Here is an 18481-nt window from a genome sequence, read left to right as displayed (position 1 = left end):
ATCTGTCAATTTTAGATTATGAGCTTTTGGAACAGGGACCTGTCTTCTTATTCTTTATAAAGTGCCATGCACATAGATGACATTGAATGAATGAATAAAATAACGGAGACATTTATTATTATTATTGGTGTTACTATGAACAAAAGGCTGATAAAGCTGCAAATACACCAACCAGCCCATTGTTTCCTTATTGCAGCTGTACTTACTTGGTGAAGTGGGAGAGGTGGCACCTCCTTCTGTCGATGTGGTTGGAGGCTTTGTGTCTGGCACTGGCAGAGGCACAGGCCTAGCCATTGGTGGCGGAGGTGGCGGCGGCAACATTGGGGTAGGAAGGAATGGATTGTGCACCTTGCCTTGGCTGCTACCATTGGGCTGCCAAAAACATAAGAAAACATAAGAAAAATGAACTGTTAGCTGCCTCTAGTAATAAAGAGAGCAGTTTGAAATTTTTTGGTATAAACTCATAATTGCCCAGTGCTAAAGAAAACAAGCAAACTACTAGCTGAAAAGGAAAGGAATCCTTACAGATATACTGAGAAAACTGAAGACAAAGTCTCCTATTGAATTCATGGAAGTTTCTATCATATGCACGAGTTTGCATATGCATCAGTTTAAAGCAACTGTACAAGTTATCATTCTTAAGCATGATAAATAAATTAGTAGGGTTGGATTATCCCAACATATTGCCAAAGTTTATTTATTTGTTTATTTAACATATTTTTATGCCACCCAAAGCTCACGTCTCTGGGCGTGAGTTCATAACAATGCTATTCTAGAAACTGTGGTCCAGTTAAGAAACTCTCAAATTCTATCCTTACTTTTCTATTCTGTCCAAGCTGTAGGATTTTCCGCACAAAACTCTCAGCCAAGCTAGAACTAAAGTCTTCAAATTGTGCCTTTATAGTTCTGCTGTCATCAGTTTTCTAGACTCTGGACTTGCCTATTAAGAACTGAAGAAGCAGCTTATAGATAGCTCAAGTAGTCTCCAGATGGCACCTGTCACATGTAGACTAGCCCTAAATCACTTAGGCTGTAATTCTCAATGCACTTAGCTGAGTTCAGTGTAATGCAAAACCACGAGGCTCTTCTCACGACCCGAGAGAAGAGCTTCTAGGGGGTTTGTGGGGAGAACGGGCTTAGCCCACTCTCCCTGCAGACAGGCAGACCGTCTGCTCTGGGTGGCCGCAGAGGCCACCCACACGACTGCCGGCTCCATCACAGAGCCAGCCAGGGCTGGGGAGTTCGGGGGCCATGTGGCCCCCGGAAGCGCAGGGCATGCTGGAGAGACCCCTGAGCTGGAAGGTTGTTTTTCAGCTTCCCAGTTGGGGGTCTCCTTGTGAGTAGCCACGGCGCGGAGCCACGCTGCGACAGCTCACAAGCAGAAAAACCAGGTTTAAGAGGAGGGGTGGTTTGGTGGGTTAACCGCCTGGAGGCCACCAGGCTCGCCTGCAAACACGGTGGTTCCCACGATCAGGCGAAATCAGGCTAGGCTCCCCTAGCCCAATTTCGCCTGATTGTGGGAATAGCCTCCATGTTTTGCTTAAGTATACCAAGGTTTGTTCTAATGTCTGAAACAAACAAGCCATGGTTAGTTTGGGGGCAGGATATGATACTACAGTATGATTTGAGGCTTGTTTGCAAGTCATAGTTTGTGCTAATTGTGATTTGCTATGATGTACAGATTCACTGACTGTGAGGCTATTCATATTTGTGAGCAAAACTGGGTTAAGGAAGCCCAGCCCAGTTTGCACACCCGTGTGAACCACCGGGATCGGGCTGATCCCGGCGGCTACATGGCGGACACCCCATCTTTTTAGCCACCTTTAGTGTTCCCTTGACCTCATTTCTGTGCTCGTGTGTCAGCCGCGGCTGCTTGCAGCCGCAGCTGGCACACGTGGGGAGGGGGATACTCATAATGAACCATGCACTCATGCAGTGCATTATTGGAGCTCTGGGGTGGGGGCAGGTGTGTGTGTTTCCTGGCACCCCAACCCCGGAGCTGCAGGGAGCTGCTGCCTGTTTGGGCAGGCGATCCACCACCCAGGGAAGAAAAGGAGATCGGCTGCAGAAAATGGTAGGTTAAACCTGCCTTCCCCGCAGCCTGCCTGCAAGCCCTTCTCACAGATTGTGAGAAGAGGCTCCTTGACAAACAACAGTTAGGGCCATTGCTCAACCCTCAAGAGGGCCACTGCATCGTGAAGACAGTTAAATTATGAAGTTGAGTCTTGAGCAGATGGGAAATAAAAAGCAAAATTGTACCTCTAAACCGTGGCTTCGCTGAGTCTGGAAGCTCAGATCATGGTGTGGATTTTTAACTATGGATAGCACAAACCATGTTTTTTGCCTTACATCTGAGTCCAGCCACTGAGATTAGGGATGTGTGAACTGGCCAAACATGGGGGTGGCAGACATGGTTAAATTAAAAAATAATAACCTTGATGGGTGCTACTGTGGCAGCGGGTGTGTGTGTGTGTGTGTGTGTGTGTGCATCTCCAGCAGCTCCCCTTCTCCCCACTGGCCTCCCCCAGTCTCCCATGGCCGAATTCAGCTCTCTGTGAGTGCATGGTGGACATTTTGGAAGCCGCCGTCCATGTGCATGGGCTATTTGCATGCCAGGTCATGTACAGAGGCCTCCAAAATGGCCACCACATGTTCACCGAGAGGAAAAATGGCCCCTGAAAGACTAGTGGGGGGAGAGAGAGCCGCCAGAGATCCCTGCGGCTGCAGTAGCACCCCTCCAGGCTGCTGAAGCCCTCAGCGGTGGTAAGAGCTATCTTTAAAAAAATCTAACCATTTCTGGCACTCTGAACCTGCCCAAACCTGTTCAAATTTGATCCTAGCAGGGCCCCTTGTTTGGAGTGGTTCTGGCACTCAGGTTAACCAGCATTTAATCAGGATGGAGAACTAGGATTGAATCTGGATTCTCAAAATCAGCATTGAGGCTCACTGATCCTGATTAACTTGTTAACCAGGATCCTTGTGATTGTGAGAATGCATTAAATTGAAAAGAAAGCATTAGAATGGTTTAAAGATTATCTAAGTACTTGGCCTTAAAGGGAGATTTTTAAAAAGAATAAACCGCTATTATACATTCCCATAAGAGGTGTACTGCTTGGAGTTCCAATGTTTCCAAAATTCTGCTGAGAAACTACTAAACTTGTAGCTGCTTTGTTTTAAATGTTTTCAAAAACCATCACAGAATGATACAAATGTTTAGTTGATCAGAGTGTCTGCCATCTGTGTCATGACACTGTTGAACACAGTACAGGCTGCATGTGAGTCAAGTGCTCTGATTTTGTGACAAATGTTCACAATATTGTGCAGATTATTCTGGCACTGGATGAATATTAAAAGCGTAAACAGTAAAAGCTCATATTTTAAGACAGAGAATACATGTGGGAAAATTTTACGGTTCAGGTTTCTGCAGAATGTCCTTTTCACAAGGTGTCTAATATTGAAAACACTTAAGAAATATCCATTTAATTAACTTGAGAAGTCTTGTTGACTTCAGAACTGCAGTTACTCATAGAGCTACATTTGCAAGATTATGGTACTTCTCATAAGTAATCACAAGTCAAAAGTTCAGTGTGATCCATTTTTTATCTACCAGACTAATGTGTAGACTAAAGGAATGCCAATTTTCATGGTGTTGGATACTTAAAGAAGTTATCTGGCCACCATCACACCACACCACTTTTGACTTCCAAATTCGACGGAATGACGTTTCCTTTTAACACTGGGTAAACTGAAGGCAGCCATCTGGTGAGAACAAGAATAAAACTCAAACATACAACTTAAGGAATGTAGCACCACTTGTGCTCATAAACTATATTTATTTTATAATTTGGAACTTTTAGGCATAAATAATTTTTGAAGGTCTGGTGTCAGGGATTGGTCAACTGGGGCACTGAATGAGGGCCCAGGGCCATCAAGGAGCTCACGTCAAACACCTGAAACTCTGGTGGAAAAAAGATGGTAGCTGCTAGCGTGGCCAACAAGAACCGCTCTCATTGCTGCCAGAGTACACTTCCTCCTTACGCTCTTCGGAAGCCAACTATAATGCAATGTGCTCATCCGCACCACCGCATCACTAGAGGCAGTGACGGGGATAGGCACATTGCATTATAAGTAAACAACGATGGCATTTGCTAACAGAATTGCTGAAGAATGCTTTGGGCCACTGCTACTGCTATGACCAAGGCCGTAACGAAGTCCTTGAAGGTGAATTACCTTATCAGTGGGCTCAGACTGCTTTTTAGCACCCATGCTGCTGGAGCCCATCTTTGTTTAGCTATCATTTATTTTCTTATTTATAATGCAGTGTGTATATCTCCCCTGTTGTATTACCAGATGCAGAGATGAGGATCAGGACATAGCATTATTGGGGAGAGGAGTGGTGGGCACTAGCACAGCTAAGGAGCGCCCACAACAGCACTTGGCCAAGGACCCACATGGATCTGGTGTCAGCAGAGGATATATGAAATTGTTTTCTTCTCCTCTATGTGATAGAGTCTTTGTCTGATTTTTTCTAGTATATCTATTCTTAAAGTTAGGCTTTTTATTTTACTTTTAGCAAACCTCTGATTCATGCTTACTGTGTTCATGTTCATCAATTTATGACAGTGCAAACAATTTAGGAAAAGCTAAACAAATTAATTTTCAAGAAAAAAAGTTCCCTGTCTAGACAGAAATATATTTGTTAGCAAAGCACACATGCTACTCAAGTCGTTTTGGCTGGAATATGTAGAATCAGAAACACAGAAAGACTCTTCCACATGAAGGCTATTTTACATTTTGCACTAGGGCATGGTGAGAAAGGAGGAACTTAACCCAACCTCTTGTACAAGCAGAAGAATAAGAACTGCTGCAGAATTAATCTAGTACAGCACTGCATGAAAAGCAGTTGTGAAACTGTACTAGTAGTATTTTGCTTCTGCTCATGGTTCTTTGGATCTAATCCTATACATTAAAAGCATTGACATATGTTTTTCATCAGACAAAGGAAACAAATTGGGTGCTAAAAGCAACCATTTACTCTCTGTTATGCATATCAGAAATGTAAAGGGTAAAAACAACCAGGGCAATCATCATTTTGCAGTTAAGTGCCTTATTGTTCATTAGACATCGAAGTATTGCGATAAGGCTGTACACAGAGTTAATCATTTCTGCATATAAATGGAATGTTATTCTAATAACCTGAAGATAATTATTAAGTTTGCTTTAAAAAAAGCAACAACCTGAAATTGCTCAACCAAAATCTTGGAACACTATTTAATTTTTCAGAGAGATAAGAGGAAAAGATAACAACTTGAAGGAATAACAAACCATAAGAAACTCTACTTTTATCTTCTTGAGTTCAAGTACTGGTCAACTTAATCTAAAGTGCTATAAGAAAGTCATTTTTTTATAAAGTGAATGTGGCTGATCTGAAACAGCTGTTTCTTACTCTCCTATCTTAAAAAAATTAATAAAAATTATAATGTCCTTTTATTTTGTTAACCTTAAAAGTGCTGGAATCAGACAGCAAGAAGCTGATTACAGTACTTCGCTGTGGGACCATGGCAAGCGATAGTCTGAAGCAGAAGTTCAGCTGCTTTGTAGGATGTAGGGCAGACATACTTGTCAACTCACCGCATATTACTTGACTGCAGTACATTATTCCATGAAATCAAGAATGCTCATATGTAAATGACAAATGATGCCAGTGTAAGTAGCTGTGTTCTGTCTAACTTTTTCCATCTGTCTGTGGAATTAGTTTTGTTCTGGGCAGCAGTATCAAAGCAGCGTGCACACATGTGCATTCAGAGTGGGGCCTTCCTGAGTCAACCTGAGCAGGAAATAAAATTAACTGAGTGGTCATTATAAACGTGTGAGTAAGTGCACACACGTATGCCTTAGAAGGAACACTAGTCAGGAGTGAAGGCCCCTTGCTCCCGGCTCTGCAAGAGTGAGGTTCACACATTTGTCATTTAAGACCACTTCCTGCCCTGCAACTCCAGAGACCTTCTGCCCTTTCTGTCTGACCTCATTCAGTTAAGTCAGTTAATGCCTAGCTTCTTGTACTGTACATGTGTTGTGACCACAGGCATCTTTGAACACAAATAGGGACACTATGCTTAAGAGCCAGCCTGAAGTCAATACAGAAGCAGTAACTGCAGTGGTACACAGAATGAGTGTCCAGGAGAAAGGACTATCACTATGCCCACTGCATATGATTTGGGAAGGAGATGACTCCTGGTGATCTGCCATAGTGCTTTTTAGCGCTTCTGAGAGAGAACAGATCCTGACAGATCAGTCAGATCTTCTTGACTGAAGAAAGTTTTTGTAAATAGCAGTTGACATCCAGACTAATGCTGCATTAGTGCAACAATGTTGAGCACGCACAAGGAGGTGGTGTAGCTGCATGGATGCTCAAACTTGTGCAGTGCCGCGTTCTCTCATTGCATTTGCACATGCATTGCCATTGTGCAAACACTGCCATTGTGCAACAAGGATAGTGGAATGGGGCTGACATCCAGACTAGTGTTGCATGAGCACAATAAGAGAAGCTGTGCATACTCAAGAAGTTTGCAGAGCTGCAAAATGTTGTGGTGTTTTGTGATGTTGCACATCCACTGGTGGAAGGCCTTCTCCAGGACATGTGCAAAGCTGCACTACAAAGTTGTGCAGATTGTTTCACAATGCATTGTGAAATGTGTTGTGCAACTTGTCAACAGTGCCAGGACTAGTCTGGAGCAGACATCCTTTCTTTGCTCCATGTCCTTGTGCTAATGTAACAACATTGCTCTAGTGCTACACTTGGCTGGAATACAAGTCTGCAATTTAGTGAAACTCACTTTCACTAAGGCAACTTCCTTGTGCTAGCACATGTTTGCACAAGTGCATCATCAGTCTGGATGTCAGACAGCCCAATTCTTTCTGTTGTGAATCTTCTAATAGATTGATACTTTACATACCTGACTCCTATTTGGCTAATATTTGACACTGGGTTGTTTTTGTTTTGAGATGTAAACGGTAATGTGCCAACCTGAGGAAGATGTGCACAGGGTGGGGCACAGTAGTAAGCCTTGGGTATGCACACCTCCCCCCATCACACATACCAAGTTCTTGTGTGAGCTGGAGCCTATACTCAAGTACTACCAAGTATCAGTGACTCAGAGTTACACCGAAGAGTGTGCCCCAAGGTTTGTCCCAAGCTTATTTTTACCATACACTTTTAAAACATAATTCTAGACAATGGAACAGGACTGTGGCATCAGTGGCTATTGCCAGTACAGCAGCAACTATCCATACTATTGTGTCAGCATGATATCCTGGGTTGCCTCACAACATTACATGAGATGGTATTGTGCCTGCAAAGCTACTGTTGCACTGATCACTTGAGTGGCAATGCAGCTGCTAATGCACCTGGCTGAACAGCAATTAAATTTAGCATAATGTAAAAGAATAAATGATGGACACAATCCTAGTCAAAATTAAGAAATTCTAAGTCCTGTTAATTTAACTATCTTAAGTCACAACCAATGGGACTTAACCACACTTAGTTTGGGCTAGAATCATCCCTAAGGCATTTCCCTATAGCCAGTTTGTTTGAGCCTTCAAAGCAGTGAATAACTAAGGCCTCATTAGATATGTGTAAAAAACCGTTAACATAATTTCATGTTTATTTTACACAAGAACAAAATATCTGAAGAAATAAAAATGGCTTCCTTACATTTAAGAACCCCACCTGTCCAGCCTGCTGACCAGCGTCGGGACAGACAAGTTGGACAAACTCTTTCAGAGTCTCCTGAGGATGATAGCGGATTGCTGGGTGTGAGAAGTATGGCCCAGGCTGCTGAATAATGGGTGATGTTGGAAAATGAAGCGTCGATGGTGTTGCATGTGGACTTGCTATAGGAAAGAAAACAAAAGAAGTTATAAAGAACAGACCTTGAACTTGGATAAACATAGCTCAGATATACTGCAACTCTCTCTCTCTGCACCTCTATTTCTTTAATTCTATACTTTCCCCAAATGTATGTATCCTAAATTATGTAGCTAATGCTCTTTGTAGCTGATCTTAATAATACATCAGGTCATATTGAATTCTATAGCCACTTCAAATATAAAAATGGAGCTTAAATGCAGCCAGATTTTAAAATGTCTTTTCTGCATTTTTAGTGGTCATCATTTATAAAGGAGCCAGCAGTCTTTGGTAAAAGTGACGACTATTCATTACCTTAAGAGCCTTTCTAATGAATCCAGCAATAAAAAATGTATTTGGGAGATTACGGTTGATTTAATTGACATTCTGCATAATTCTGGTTTGCACACAGGGACCAGTTTTATTTTGAGCTATAAATGGGCAATAACGTAACGATGATGCTCTTGTAGCCCTTGTTTATGTCACTTTTTCAGCTCAGTGGAGGAATATTATTTCTAAATAATACGCTTTTGTGTAAGACAACATTTACATTTTGCCTTTTTAAAGTGCAAACTGAAAATTCATACAGCTCCCCAGGACAGTGTTGGAATTACATCTGTGTGTCTCGCAGTAAATTCACATGTCAAAGAATCACAAGCAAAGATTGCAATAAGAAAAGCAATGTGGGATTAGGCTTATCAGCAATGACCTTTATATGTGTAAAAAAACTGTTGATGGCATCAATTCATCTTGACCAAAAAAAAAAAATTTAAACCAAAAAATATTATGGTTTAAAAATATTTTAAAACCACAGTAATGCAGTGTAATGGCTTATCACTAAAACTATATTTGCTCCTCAAATTATGCATGTATAATAATAGTTAATATTTACATTTTTGTGTTCATACGTGGCCAATGTGCTTCACATTCATTATCTAAGTACCAGCCTACATAGTAAGATCACACACAAGACCATGAGAGGGGTGAGAAAGGCAGGGGGAGGCAGGAATGAACCTGCCTTTCTCCCAGATGATGGATGATCCCCTCTTCGGTGCAACAGTATGTGCCCACTCCATCTGCGCTTCTCCGAGCAGTGCAGAACACTGGAGGCACAGAACACGAGTCCTGGCTTCCAGAAATCCCAATATGCACCATGCTGGGGAATTCTAATATGCACTTCATTTGGGAATCCCCAATGTACACTGGGGGATTCTTCCGTGAGTCAGGCTCTCTAGGCACTCAATTCTGTGTGTGCTCGGGGTACACAACCCGTACCTGGGGTAAAGGAGCTGCTAGTACCCTTTAACCTAGGTTAAAAACTCGGGCTTGCTCAGCCCCAATCCTGGTGCTTCACATGGGCAGCCAGACCCTGACAAGTCTGCCCAAGCCTGGATTTGGCTGCTCATGTGAACAGCCTCAGTGAGTAATATATCTCTGTGTGACTTCATAGTCCTCCAAACAATAAATCTTCATGCTTATGATACTTCCCCCATTTCTCCAAAATCAATTGAAGGTAGCAAAAACACTAAGATTTGGGTGACACCAGTGGTTACTACACAATAAAAGAAAACATAGTAAAGACTTATGGCTATTTTTCTGAGGTACCATGGCATGTAATACTATTGTACAGAGAAAAGGTTTAAATTGTCAGTACCAGTTTCTGACAATCTCTACTCTGATTCTTTCCTTCCTTTTTTAGCATGCACCCACAATCACATTCAAGATAATAAACATAATAACATAATAATAATAATACACTTTGTTAGCCGCCACATAACAAATTGTTCTCTGGGCGTTCATAATTCCATTGCCATAATGCTGTGATGAGAATTACATTTTTTCCAGCAAAAATAATTTTGCTGTTTCTCTACTGCAAAAATGCAACAACCTCAATATTGAAACAATTCCTTGACGAGGCTAGTGCCACACAACAAACACACATTTGTTGGGCTATAAGGTGATATGTCTGGAAAATCACTGAATTTTGCTGACTCTCTTTCACACTTATCACTCTTAGCACACATATCCAGAAACCTATTTTATTTTGTAGGATACAGTTCATCTCATATTGGGATTTATTTCTGACCAAAGTATATAGTCATCCTCTTTCAGCCAGCTCTGTTACACTTTTATAGCTATCTACGCCCATGCAGTGCACTTGTAAACCACAGAGGACTGCTTCGATAAAAGTTATGGAAATCTCTACACATGCAGATGAATATATTGTATTAGTCTTGAAGTATGCTTAATATACTGGAGAAACTAAATGTATAGACAACTTGGCAGTACATAGTAAAGGCTGAATGAAGCTTATGCCAAATCAAATAAAGAAGTAAAAATATGCATTTGGGACTCACCAACATTATATTGGGAGCTTAATGGGACAAAATTAAAGGTTCCTTTTCTTGCCCTTCATTCCATGCCATGTGCAGTATGTGTAGTTCTTCATGAATAGAACTTTAATGCTCTTTAGAATTTAGAAAGGTTTTAGTAGCTTGATATAAAAACAACTTGGCCAACAATATTAGAAATCCAGCTACATCATTAGAACCAGTAGCGGCTTGTCCTAACGAGCCAGAGGGGCTCCAAAGGAGGCAGCTCTGTTTGCTCCTCTCTTTCTCTTTCTGACCATTAATGAGCAGCATTAATGAGAGCTGCTCTTCCTGCAGGCTGCATGGGCTGCTCAATGATTAACCATGGCTCTACCTGATGAATGGCCAGAGAGCATGCAGCAAGGCTGTCATTAATACTAGGGTAGAGCGCAATTGGAGAGAGAAGAGCAAATGGAGCTGCCAGGAAGGAGAAGCAGTTGTGTCTCCTTTGGTACCTCCCTGACTCACCAGGACAAGCTGTTCCTGATTAGAACCTAGGATATCATGTGTATATTTAGGAAGGTCTACAGCTTTATTTAAAACAAGGATCTTTTAAAAGTTTGCAGTATTCATATCTAGATCTGGTCTGGTGCAAACCTGACGATTCCTGTGCAACATATTTGCACTTTGTAAAGTCAGTCATTAGTAGGGATTCTACTCAAATGAATCACTCATTATAATCCAATGACCTGATGGGCTCTGCCCTCCTTACCTAACAAATGTAACATCTTGCTGGCTGGCTGCTCAGTCATGATCTTGTGTGGATATATTACCTCATTCTTGTTTCTGGACTCTGTAACTCCAGGATGCTGAACAAATATTTCCCCAGTCTCTTATCTCTTCTTGATCTATTTTTAAAAGCTTCTTACACATTTACAGTCTCTCTGCTCCCTGGCCATTGTCCTTAGTTTTTGGTCCAGCTAAACCTGCATGCTTTACTCCAGTTCTGATCCTACACTTGTTCTAGTCCTCTTCCTATACATCCTCCTTAACAAGTCCACTCAACAATGACCGTTTCCCCGTTCTGTATCTAAATCCTTATTAAATCCATTGTTCAACATCCCACACAGTTTGCCATAATAAATCAACATTGCCATAATTGCATAGGAACACAGGAAACTGCCATATACTGAGTCAGACCATAAGTCAATTCCATCTAACTCAGTATTTTCTACAGAGACTGGCAGCAGCTTCTCCAAGGTTGCAGGCAGGAATCTCTCTCAGCCCTATCTTGGAGGTGCCAGGGACGGAACTTGGGACTTTCTGCTCTTCCCAGAGCGGCTCCATCCCCTGAGGGGAATATCTTGCAGTGCTCACACATCAAGTCTCCCATTCATATGCAACCCGGGAGGACCCTGCTTAGCTAAGGGGACAGGTCATGCTTGCTACCACAAGACCAGCTCTCCTCTGGATCATTTACATCTACATAATTGATATTTCTATTTATATACCATCTTTTTCAAAGAACATGAAGGCAGCACACAACAGACTTAAAAACAAAACAAAAAATCAAATAGAAACAACTGAAACTACAGTAACAATCAATGACTTAAAAACATTGCAGAACCTCCCATGCTGCTGTGGGGCTCTAAGATACATGGTGACAGTACTGTGGATATGTAAGCCAAATAAAATAGTAAAACCACAGAATAAGAAAGTTCCAGCCTCATCCACTTGGAAAGCCCACAGGACAGCCACATTTTGGGTAGCAGCAAAAAGCAGAAAGGGTTGGAGTTGTATGAACTGTCATAAAGGTGTCATACCAATATTTGGGTTCAGTTCTGGTTCACTTTCATCAGTATTTTTAAACTCTCCAGTTTAGTTCTGATTCACACACTATCAAGCAACTGATTCAGGCACTTTGAACACTTAAACTGTAGATATGCAGTATTTCGTGCAGAATAATACTGAACTATTTTGCTTAGAATAACTACTGCACTGAGAAACAATGAGGCAAGTCTCATAATCAGTGAGACTTGCCGAAAGGAGGTCTGTGGGGAGAGCGGTCTTATCCCGTTCTCTCCGCAGATGATCAAGGCAGTAGCCCTGGGCGGCCAAATCAGCCGCCCACATGACTGCCGGCTCTGTCACGGAGCCAGCGGGGGCTGCGGGGATCAGAGGCTGCATGGCCCCCAGAAGTTCCAGGATGCCCTGCGCGAGCGCACATGCTGGAGAGACCCCTGAGCCCAGGAGGCTGCTTGCAGCCTCTTGGCAGGGGTCTCCTCGTGTGTGGCCGCAGCACGGAGCCGCACCAATACACGATCAAGAAATGTGGTTAACAGAGCGCTCGTTCCATTAACCGCGTTTTATGTGAGGCTACTTAAGCGGGTTACTTGCTTTGAGAAAACCGGGCTCGCCTGGTGGTTCTCACGCTTGCCCAAAAGGGGGCTAGGCTACCTTAGCCCTCTTTTGGCCGATCATGAGAATAGCCTCATTATTTACTGGCTGACATCTGGTGTAGCATTAAGAAGGTGCGCAGCCACTATTGTGAGTGTCAGCCACTATTTTTTAAAACTGCTTTTTAAAAAAGGTTTTCACAATACACATCGAAGTATAAAAATCAGGAAACACATCCCGCAAAATGAATGGTAGAATGGCAGCAAGGAGGAACTGCAGTGCTAAGGAAGCACAAAAATCTTCTAGGTTCAGTACTGTACAAGGAACCTCCACACTGCAGAACTACAGCCTATGGGCGAGCTTCATGCTTCTACTTGAGCACCAGGCCCTGCCTTTCACTCCTGCCCCTTCTGGGAATACAGCTGGAGCAGAGAAAAGCCCTTCTCACCCTTCAAAAGAACCCGTTTTAAATCAGCCAGCACAGTTTGTGCTGAAAGTTTCAGTACCAGTTCAGGTTCAAAGCAACCAAGGTATCTGGATTCAGGACCAGTTCACTGAAAAAAGCCTCTCTGAACTATTCTTTTAGGTCCAAGAAGAAGTTACAAAGCTTGGGTGCTGGAATTTGCAGTCTAAAGATCTGTAAAAGGTAAAACCAGCACACTGTCACTGCAGAATGATTGTTATGTTGCTCTGTGTCTAGGATTCTACAAAAATGCCTAACATTCATTATGAAACATTATGTGAGACAGATATATGCAATTCTTTTGTGTATTCTTTTCAGTATCTTTCTTTCTCTTGTTTGGGCTTTAACTCTACACAACCAAATTCTTTTAATCTAAATGTCTTGGACTAGCCCAATATGCCCCATCTCCATGGCTGCTTTTCTGGCTGCATCTTATTTTGTATCAGTGCCACAAGATGGTGGATAAGTTCTACATTTTTACATAGCAATCTCTTTCCCATAGTAGCTCTTTCCACTTACTGAGACTTAAACTTTGCTCAGGAACTTAAAAACCTCTCAGCAAATAGGCTAGGGAGGGGATGAAGTAGAAGGGGTGGCTCTCATACACAGAGTTTAGTTTAGCTTATGTAACCTCCACACCAACTTACACAAGAACAAAATAGCACAGCTTAGGCGATGTTTTGCAAAATATCACAATATGTCAGAAATGATCCAGCTGCAACAGCTGGAATTCCCAACTGCTATATTTGTGCTACTAACATAAAGTGACATTCGTTTGTCCACGGCAACCTGTTAAACGGCACATGAAGTGAACAGCTGCACACGAACTCTCAGGAAGTGACATTTACAAGGAAGGCTATTACCAGTTCAGACATTTATGAAATCTCCCCACCTGCTCTAGGAATAATTACTGACTAGACACTGAAGCACAGGAAAAATATCCTGGAGTCCACAGTTCTAGTCTTACCTAGGCAACGATCCAACCTGTGAGGCAAATGCTTTTAAACTAGTTCCTGAAGGGTTTCAAGCTAACCTTTCAGCAAAGTAAGCTTTTCAGTATTTCAAATCCGTATCTTCAAATCTTCAGTATTTGAAAGCAACCTTTTGAGTATTTCAAATCAAACCATTTCCCTTTTGATAAACAGCAGAACAATAGTGTCAACCTCTATTGAGGCATTTGTGCAGCTTCATGGCCAAAAGTTTCAAAACAGTCCAGTAGCATTGCACCATATCAAACAGAGGTGTTAAGCTCAATAGGCTGGAGGTCCAAACTCCCAGAAGATGCCCGAGGGTGATACCCATAATGTTAACCACTCTTTTTGATGATGGGGGTGGGGGCAGACAATCGAACTATAAGCATGTATTGTAAACATACATGGTTTACGATCCAGCTCGATGAGCCATGCTCCCTAAAATCCTTTCACCAGCATAATCATTGTCCCAATGATTAGTTATTCTTTGTGAACTTCCAAATCGCCTATAATCTAAGCCCATTTCTCACCTATCACTACATTTCCTCAAAGTCTTCTCACATCCCCATACAGCTGCTGCTTTCCCAGTCTTGTCAGCCTATACAGTCCTTTCCAAGCCTCCTTTTCTACTAGCCAAAGATATCTTTTTTTTTTTAAATTTTATTCAGTTTTTCCACAACACAAAAAGGAAAGCACAAGTAAAACAAACAAACAGAAAAAGGAGAAAGAGCACATAAGGACTTCCATTTCATCATTGAAACAAGTGTCAGTAACAATACCCAGGTCTTGCCTGTAGTTTCATCATTCTCCCCCGATAAATGATACAGAGATCAACTCTGGAACATTTTTTAAGCATTTGTTGTTACCCCTCGAAGGCCAGATAAAAATTCATTTTATAATGTGTTTTTAGATAAACAAGAAGAGGGTCCTAATCCCTTTTAAATACTTTAAATTTATTTCTTAATAATGCTGTTAATTTTGCCATTTCTGCCAATTCTAATACTTTAAGTATCGAATCCTCTTTATTCGGGCAATGACTGTCTTTCCATTTGTGAGCAAATGTCAGTCTTGCTGCTGCTGTCAGATACATAAAGAAACATTGGTAGACTTACCGTGAAGGGTTCTTTTTCGGGGTATAGGGAGGTCATCCTAACGTGCCGAATTTGTCAGCCTCTGCATGCTCTAGACAGGACCAATCAAATTTCAGGCTCAGTTTATATAGTCAGGCAACTGTCAGTCAAATCCCCAGTTCCAGGACTGTAGTAGAGAATAGAGACTGAAGTGGAAAAACAGAGAAACTAACACCCAGACAGGCAACCATAACCTCCAAGGAAATAGAAAAGGTAAACTCAACCCTGGGAGTCGCCCCACCTCCCAACAACAAGAACTATATACTCTCCATCCACGGGAGGGCTGGATGACATCCCTATACCCCGAAAAAGAACCCTTCACGGTAAGTCTACCAATGTTTCTTTTTCTATGGTATAGGGAGGTCATCCTAACGTGACGGGTCGTACCCAAGCAACTGAAATACGGGAGGGAAGCGGATGGTTAAACCACCTGTTGCAAAACCGTTCTTCCAACCGCAGCCTGAGCTGCATGAAAAGACGGGATCTTATAATGCTTAATGAACGGTGACAAAGAAGAACAAGTCGCCACCTTACAAATCTCTTCCAAGGATGCCCGAGCAGAAAAGGCAGCGGAGGTGCTGGCACTCCTTGTAGAATGGGCCGTAATACCAAGCGGCACTGGTAAGCGCAAAGACTCATAAGCCAAAGCGATCACGGCCCTAATCCATCTGCTCAATGTCGCTTTAGCGACCTTAGCACCCATCGAAGAAGGCTGGAAGGACACAAATAATGTATCAGTCTTCCGAAAGGAACTGGTACGGTCAATATATATCCTAAGAGCCCTATGCACATCCAAGGTATGCCAAGACCTTTCTTTAGGATGAGATGGCTTAGGACAGAAAGAAGGCAGGACCACTTTCAAAACTACCGAGTTTTTCTGAAAAATACACAACTCCTTTCTTACAGACAAGGCAGCCAACTCAGAAACTCTCCGGGCCGATGTAATGGCCACCAGAAAAATGACTTTAAGGGATAATAATTTCAAAGATGCCTCCCTGAGAGACTCGAAAGGAGATCTAGTCAGCGCATTTAGAACATTGTTAAGATCCCATGAAGGAAATCTATGTAGTGGAGGAGGAGCCAAGTTGTTTGCACCCCGCAAGAATCTACTAATGTGAGAGTGCAACTCCGAAGATCCAGGAAAGGAAAGATTTAACACTGAAGACAAAGCCGAAGTTTGGTGGCGCAAAGTGTTCGAGCAAAGACCCATATCAAGGCCAGCCTGTAAGAAATCCAGGACCTCCGACACACCTGCCGAAGGAGGATGAACTGAGTGCTTGACCCCCCAGGCAGAAAAAGACAACCACGTGAGTTGATATACGCGAGAAGTAGAGGGTCTCCTGGCCGCTAGAATAGTATCCTGAACCTGAGTAGAGTAACCCCTAGCTGTTAGCGCCCACTCCACTCTGGATCCATTCCAATCTCCACTCTGGATCTGGATGAAAAAGTGGCCCCTGAGAAAGAAGATCCTATCTCAGGGGAAGGGGCCATGGTGTAAGAATGGACCGGTCTAGAAGGTCCAAAAACCACAGCCTGCGAGGCCAGTAAGAAGCTACCAGAATAAGTTCTGCACCCTCTGCAAGAAACTTGGCTACCACCAAAGAGATAATCAGAAATGGCAGGAAGGCATACAGTAGACCCAGAGGCCATGGTGACATAAGAGCATCCACACCGGCCGCCTGGGGACAGCTGTAGCAAGTGTAAAGCCTGGCTAGCTTGGCATTGTTGCGAGACGCGAAGAGATCCAACGCAGGAAATCCCAGCTTGTCTACAATCTGATTGAAGACAGTTGGATGTAGAGCCCACTCTGCAGGATCCAGCCACTGGCGACTTAGCCAGTCCGCCTGTAAGTTTGCGATCCCACTCAGGTGCTCCGCCATGACCGATCTTAGGTGCTGTTCCGCCCAAGCGAATAACAGGTTTGATTCTCGCATGAGAGCCCTGGACCTGGTGCCCCCTTGGTGGTTCACATGAGCCTTCGCAGTCACATTGTCGGTCCTTATAAGAACATGTCTTCCCTCCACTAGATTCTGAAAGTGGAGAAGTGCCAAACGGACCGCTTTCAACTCGAGCCAGTTTATGTTGTTCCTCAGGTCCGCCTTGGACCATAAACCCTGAGCATGGTGTATGTGACAATGAGCTCCCCATCCGGAGAGACTTGCGTCCATAGTGACCACCAGCTTGGCCGGTGACTCCAAGGGCAGCCCTCTTTCTAGTGCCGGTGACAGCCACCACAGAAACGAAGCCTTGACCTTGCGATGCAACCTGATCAATAACTGCCTCCCTTCCATAATTGCCTTTTGAAAAGGCAGAATAGCCCACTGAAGAGCCCTGGAATGCCATCTCGCCCAAGGTGTGCACTCTAGACATGCTATCATCAACCCCATGATCTGGGCAAGAAGCATGAGAGGACATCTGCATTTGTGAAGCAACGGAGCGATGATTGAGGTCAATTTTTCTCTGCATTCTGGTGTGAGCGACACCGTGGCCGTCCGAGTATTGAACAATGCCCCCAGGTGTTGAAGGCACTGGGTCGGCTGTAAATGGCTTTTCTGATGGTTTATCACAAAACCGTGTTCCTCCAATATCTGAACCGATTGTTGCACATTTCTTGTAGCTAGTTCTCAGGAGGCAGACCTGAGAAGTAAATCGCCGAGAAACGGATAAATATGTATCCCCTGAAGATGAATGTGCGCAATGACTGCCACCATCAGCTTGGTAAATACGCAAGGCGCTGAAGATAGCCTGAACTGGAGGGCTCTGTATTGATACTGCATCTGATTGTATGAGAACTGCAGGAATCGCCGAAAGGCTGGATGAATAGGTACATGTAGGTATGCTTCGGACAGGTCAATTGACGCCAGAAAATCCCCTGACCGAACCACGGCCTTGGTTGATTTCAGAGACTCCATGAGAAAAGACTTCTTCCTGACATAGCGGTTTAACTGTTTCAGGTCCAGAACCACTCGCCATGTACCGTACTTTTTGGGTACAAAAAAGATCAAGAAAAAGACGCCTACATATGATTCTGTCAACGGTACGGGCTCCAAAGCCTGAATATCCGGCAGATGCTGGATGGCTTGATCCATCAACAACCGTTTCGAACGAACCTTGGATGTAGGTGTCACCAAATAAAAATCGGGAGGAGGTGTCAAAAAATCTATGGTGTAACCCTGCCGAACGGTGCGGAGAGCCCAATGATCGGAGGAGGTTACCACCCAGGCCTCTGAAAAATCTAGAAGCCTGCCTCCCACCGGAATCGTGTCATTGGTTACGATTTTGCTGAATGGCGGCGTTGGGGA

General features: G+C 43.2%; 1 protein-coding gene across 9 annotated transcripts in view; it reads right to left on the bottom strand.

The window, feature by feature from the left end:
- The window catches only part of NFIA (nuclear factor I A), a 708337-nt gene that overhangs the window by 65296 nt on the left and 624560 nt on the right, over positions 1-18481 (bottom strand). For all 9 annotated transcript variants that reach the window (XM_053243547.1, XM_053243546.1, XM_053243554.1 and 6 more), the window contains 2 exons: positions 7715-7893; positions 207-372 (listed from right to left, as the gene is read on the bottom strand). In XM_053243547.1, coding sequence (XP_053099522.1) covers positions 207-372; positions 7715-7893 — 345 coding nt within the window. The remainder of the gene's footprint in view (positions 1-206; positions 373-7714; positions 7894-18481) is intronic.

The sequence above is a fragment of the Hemicordylus capensis genome, chromosome 4, assembly GCF_027244095.1.
Source record: "Hemicordylus capensis ecotype Gifberg chromosome 4, rHemCap1.1.pri, whole genome shotgun sequence".
NCBI lineage: Eukaryota > Metazoa > Chordata > Lepidosauria > Squamata > Cordylidae > Hemicordylus > Hemicordylus capensis.
The sequence above is the reverse complement of the archived record's forward strand: the minus strand, read 5'-3'. Positions and strand labels throughout refer to the sequence as shown.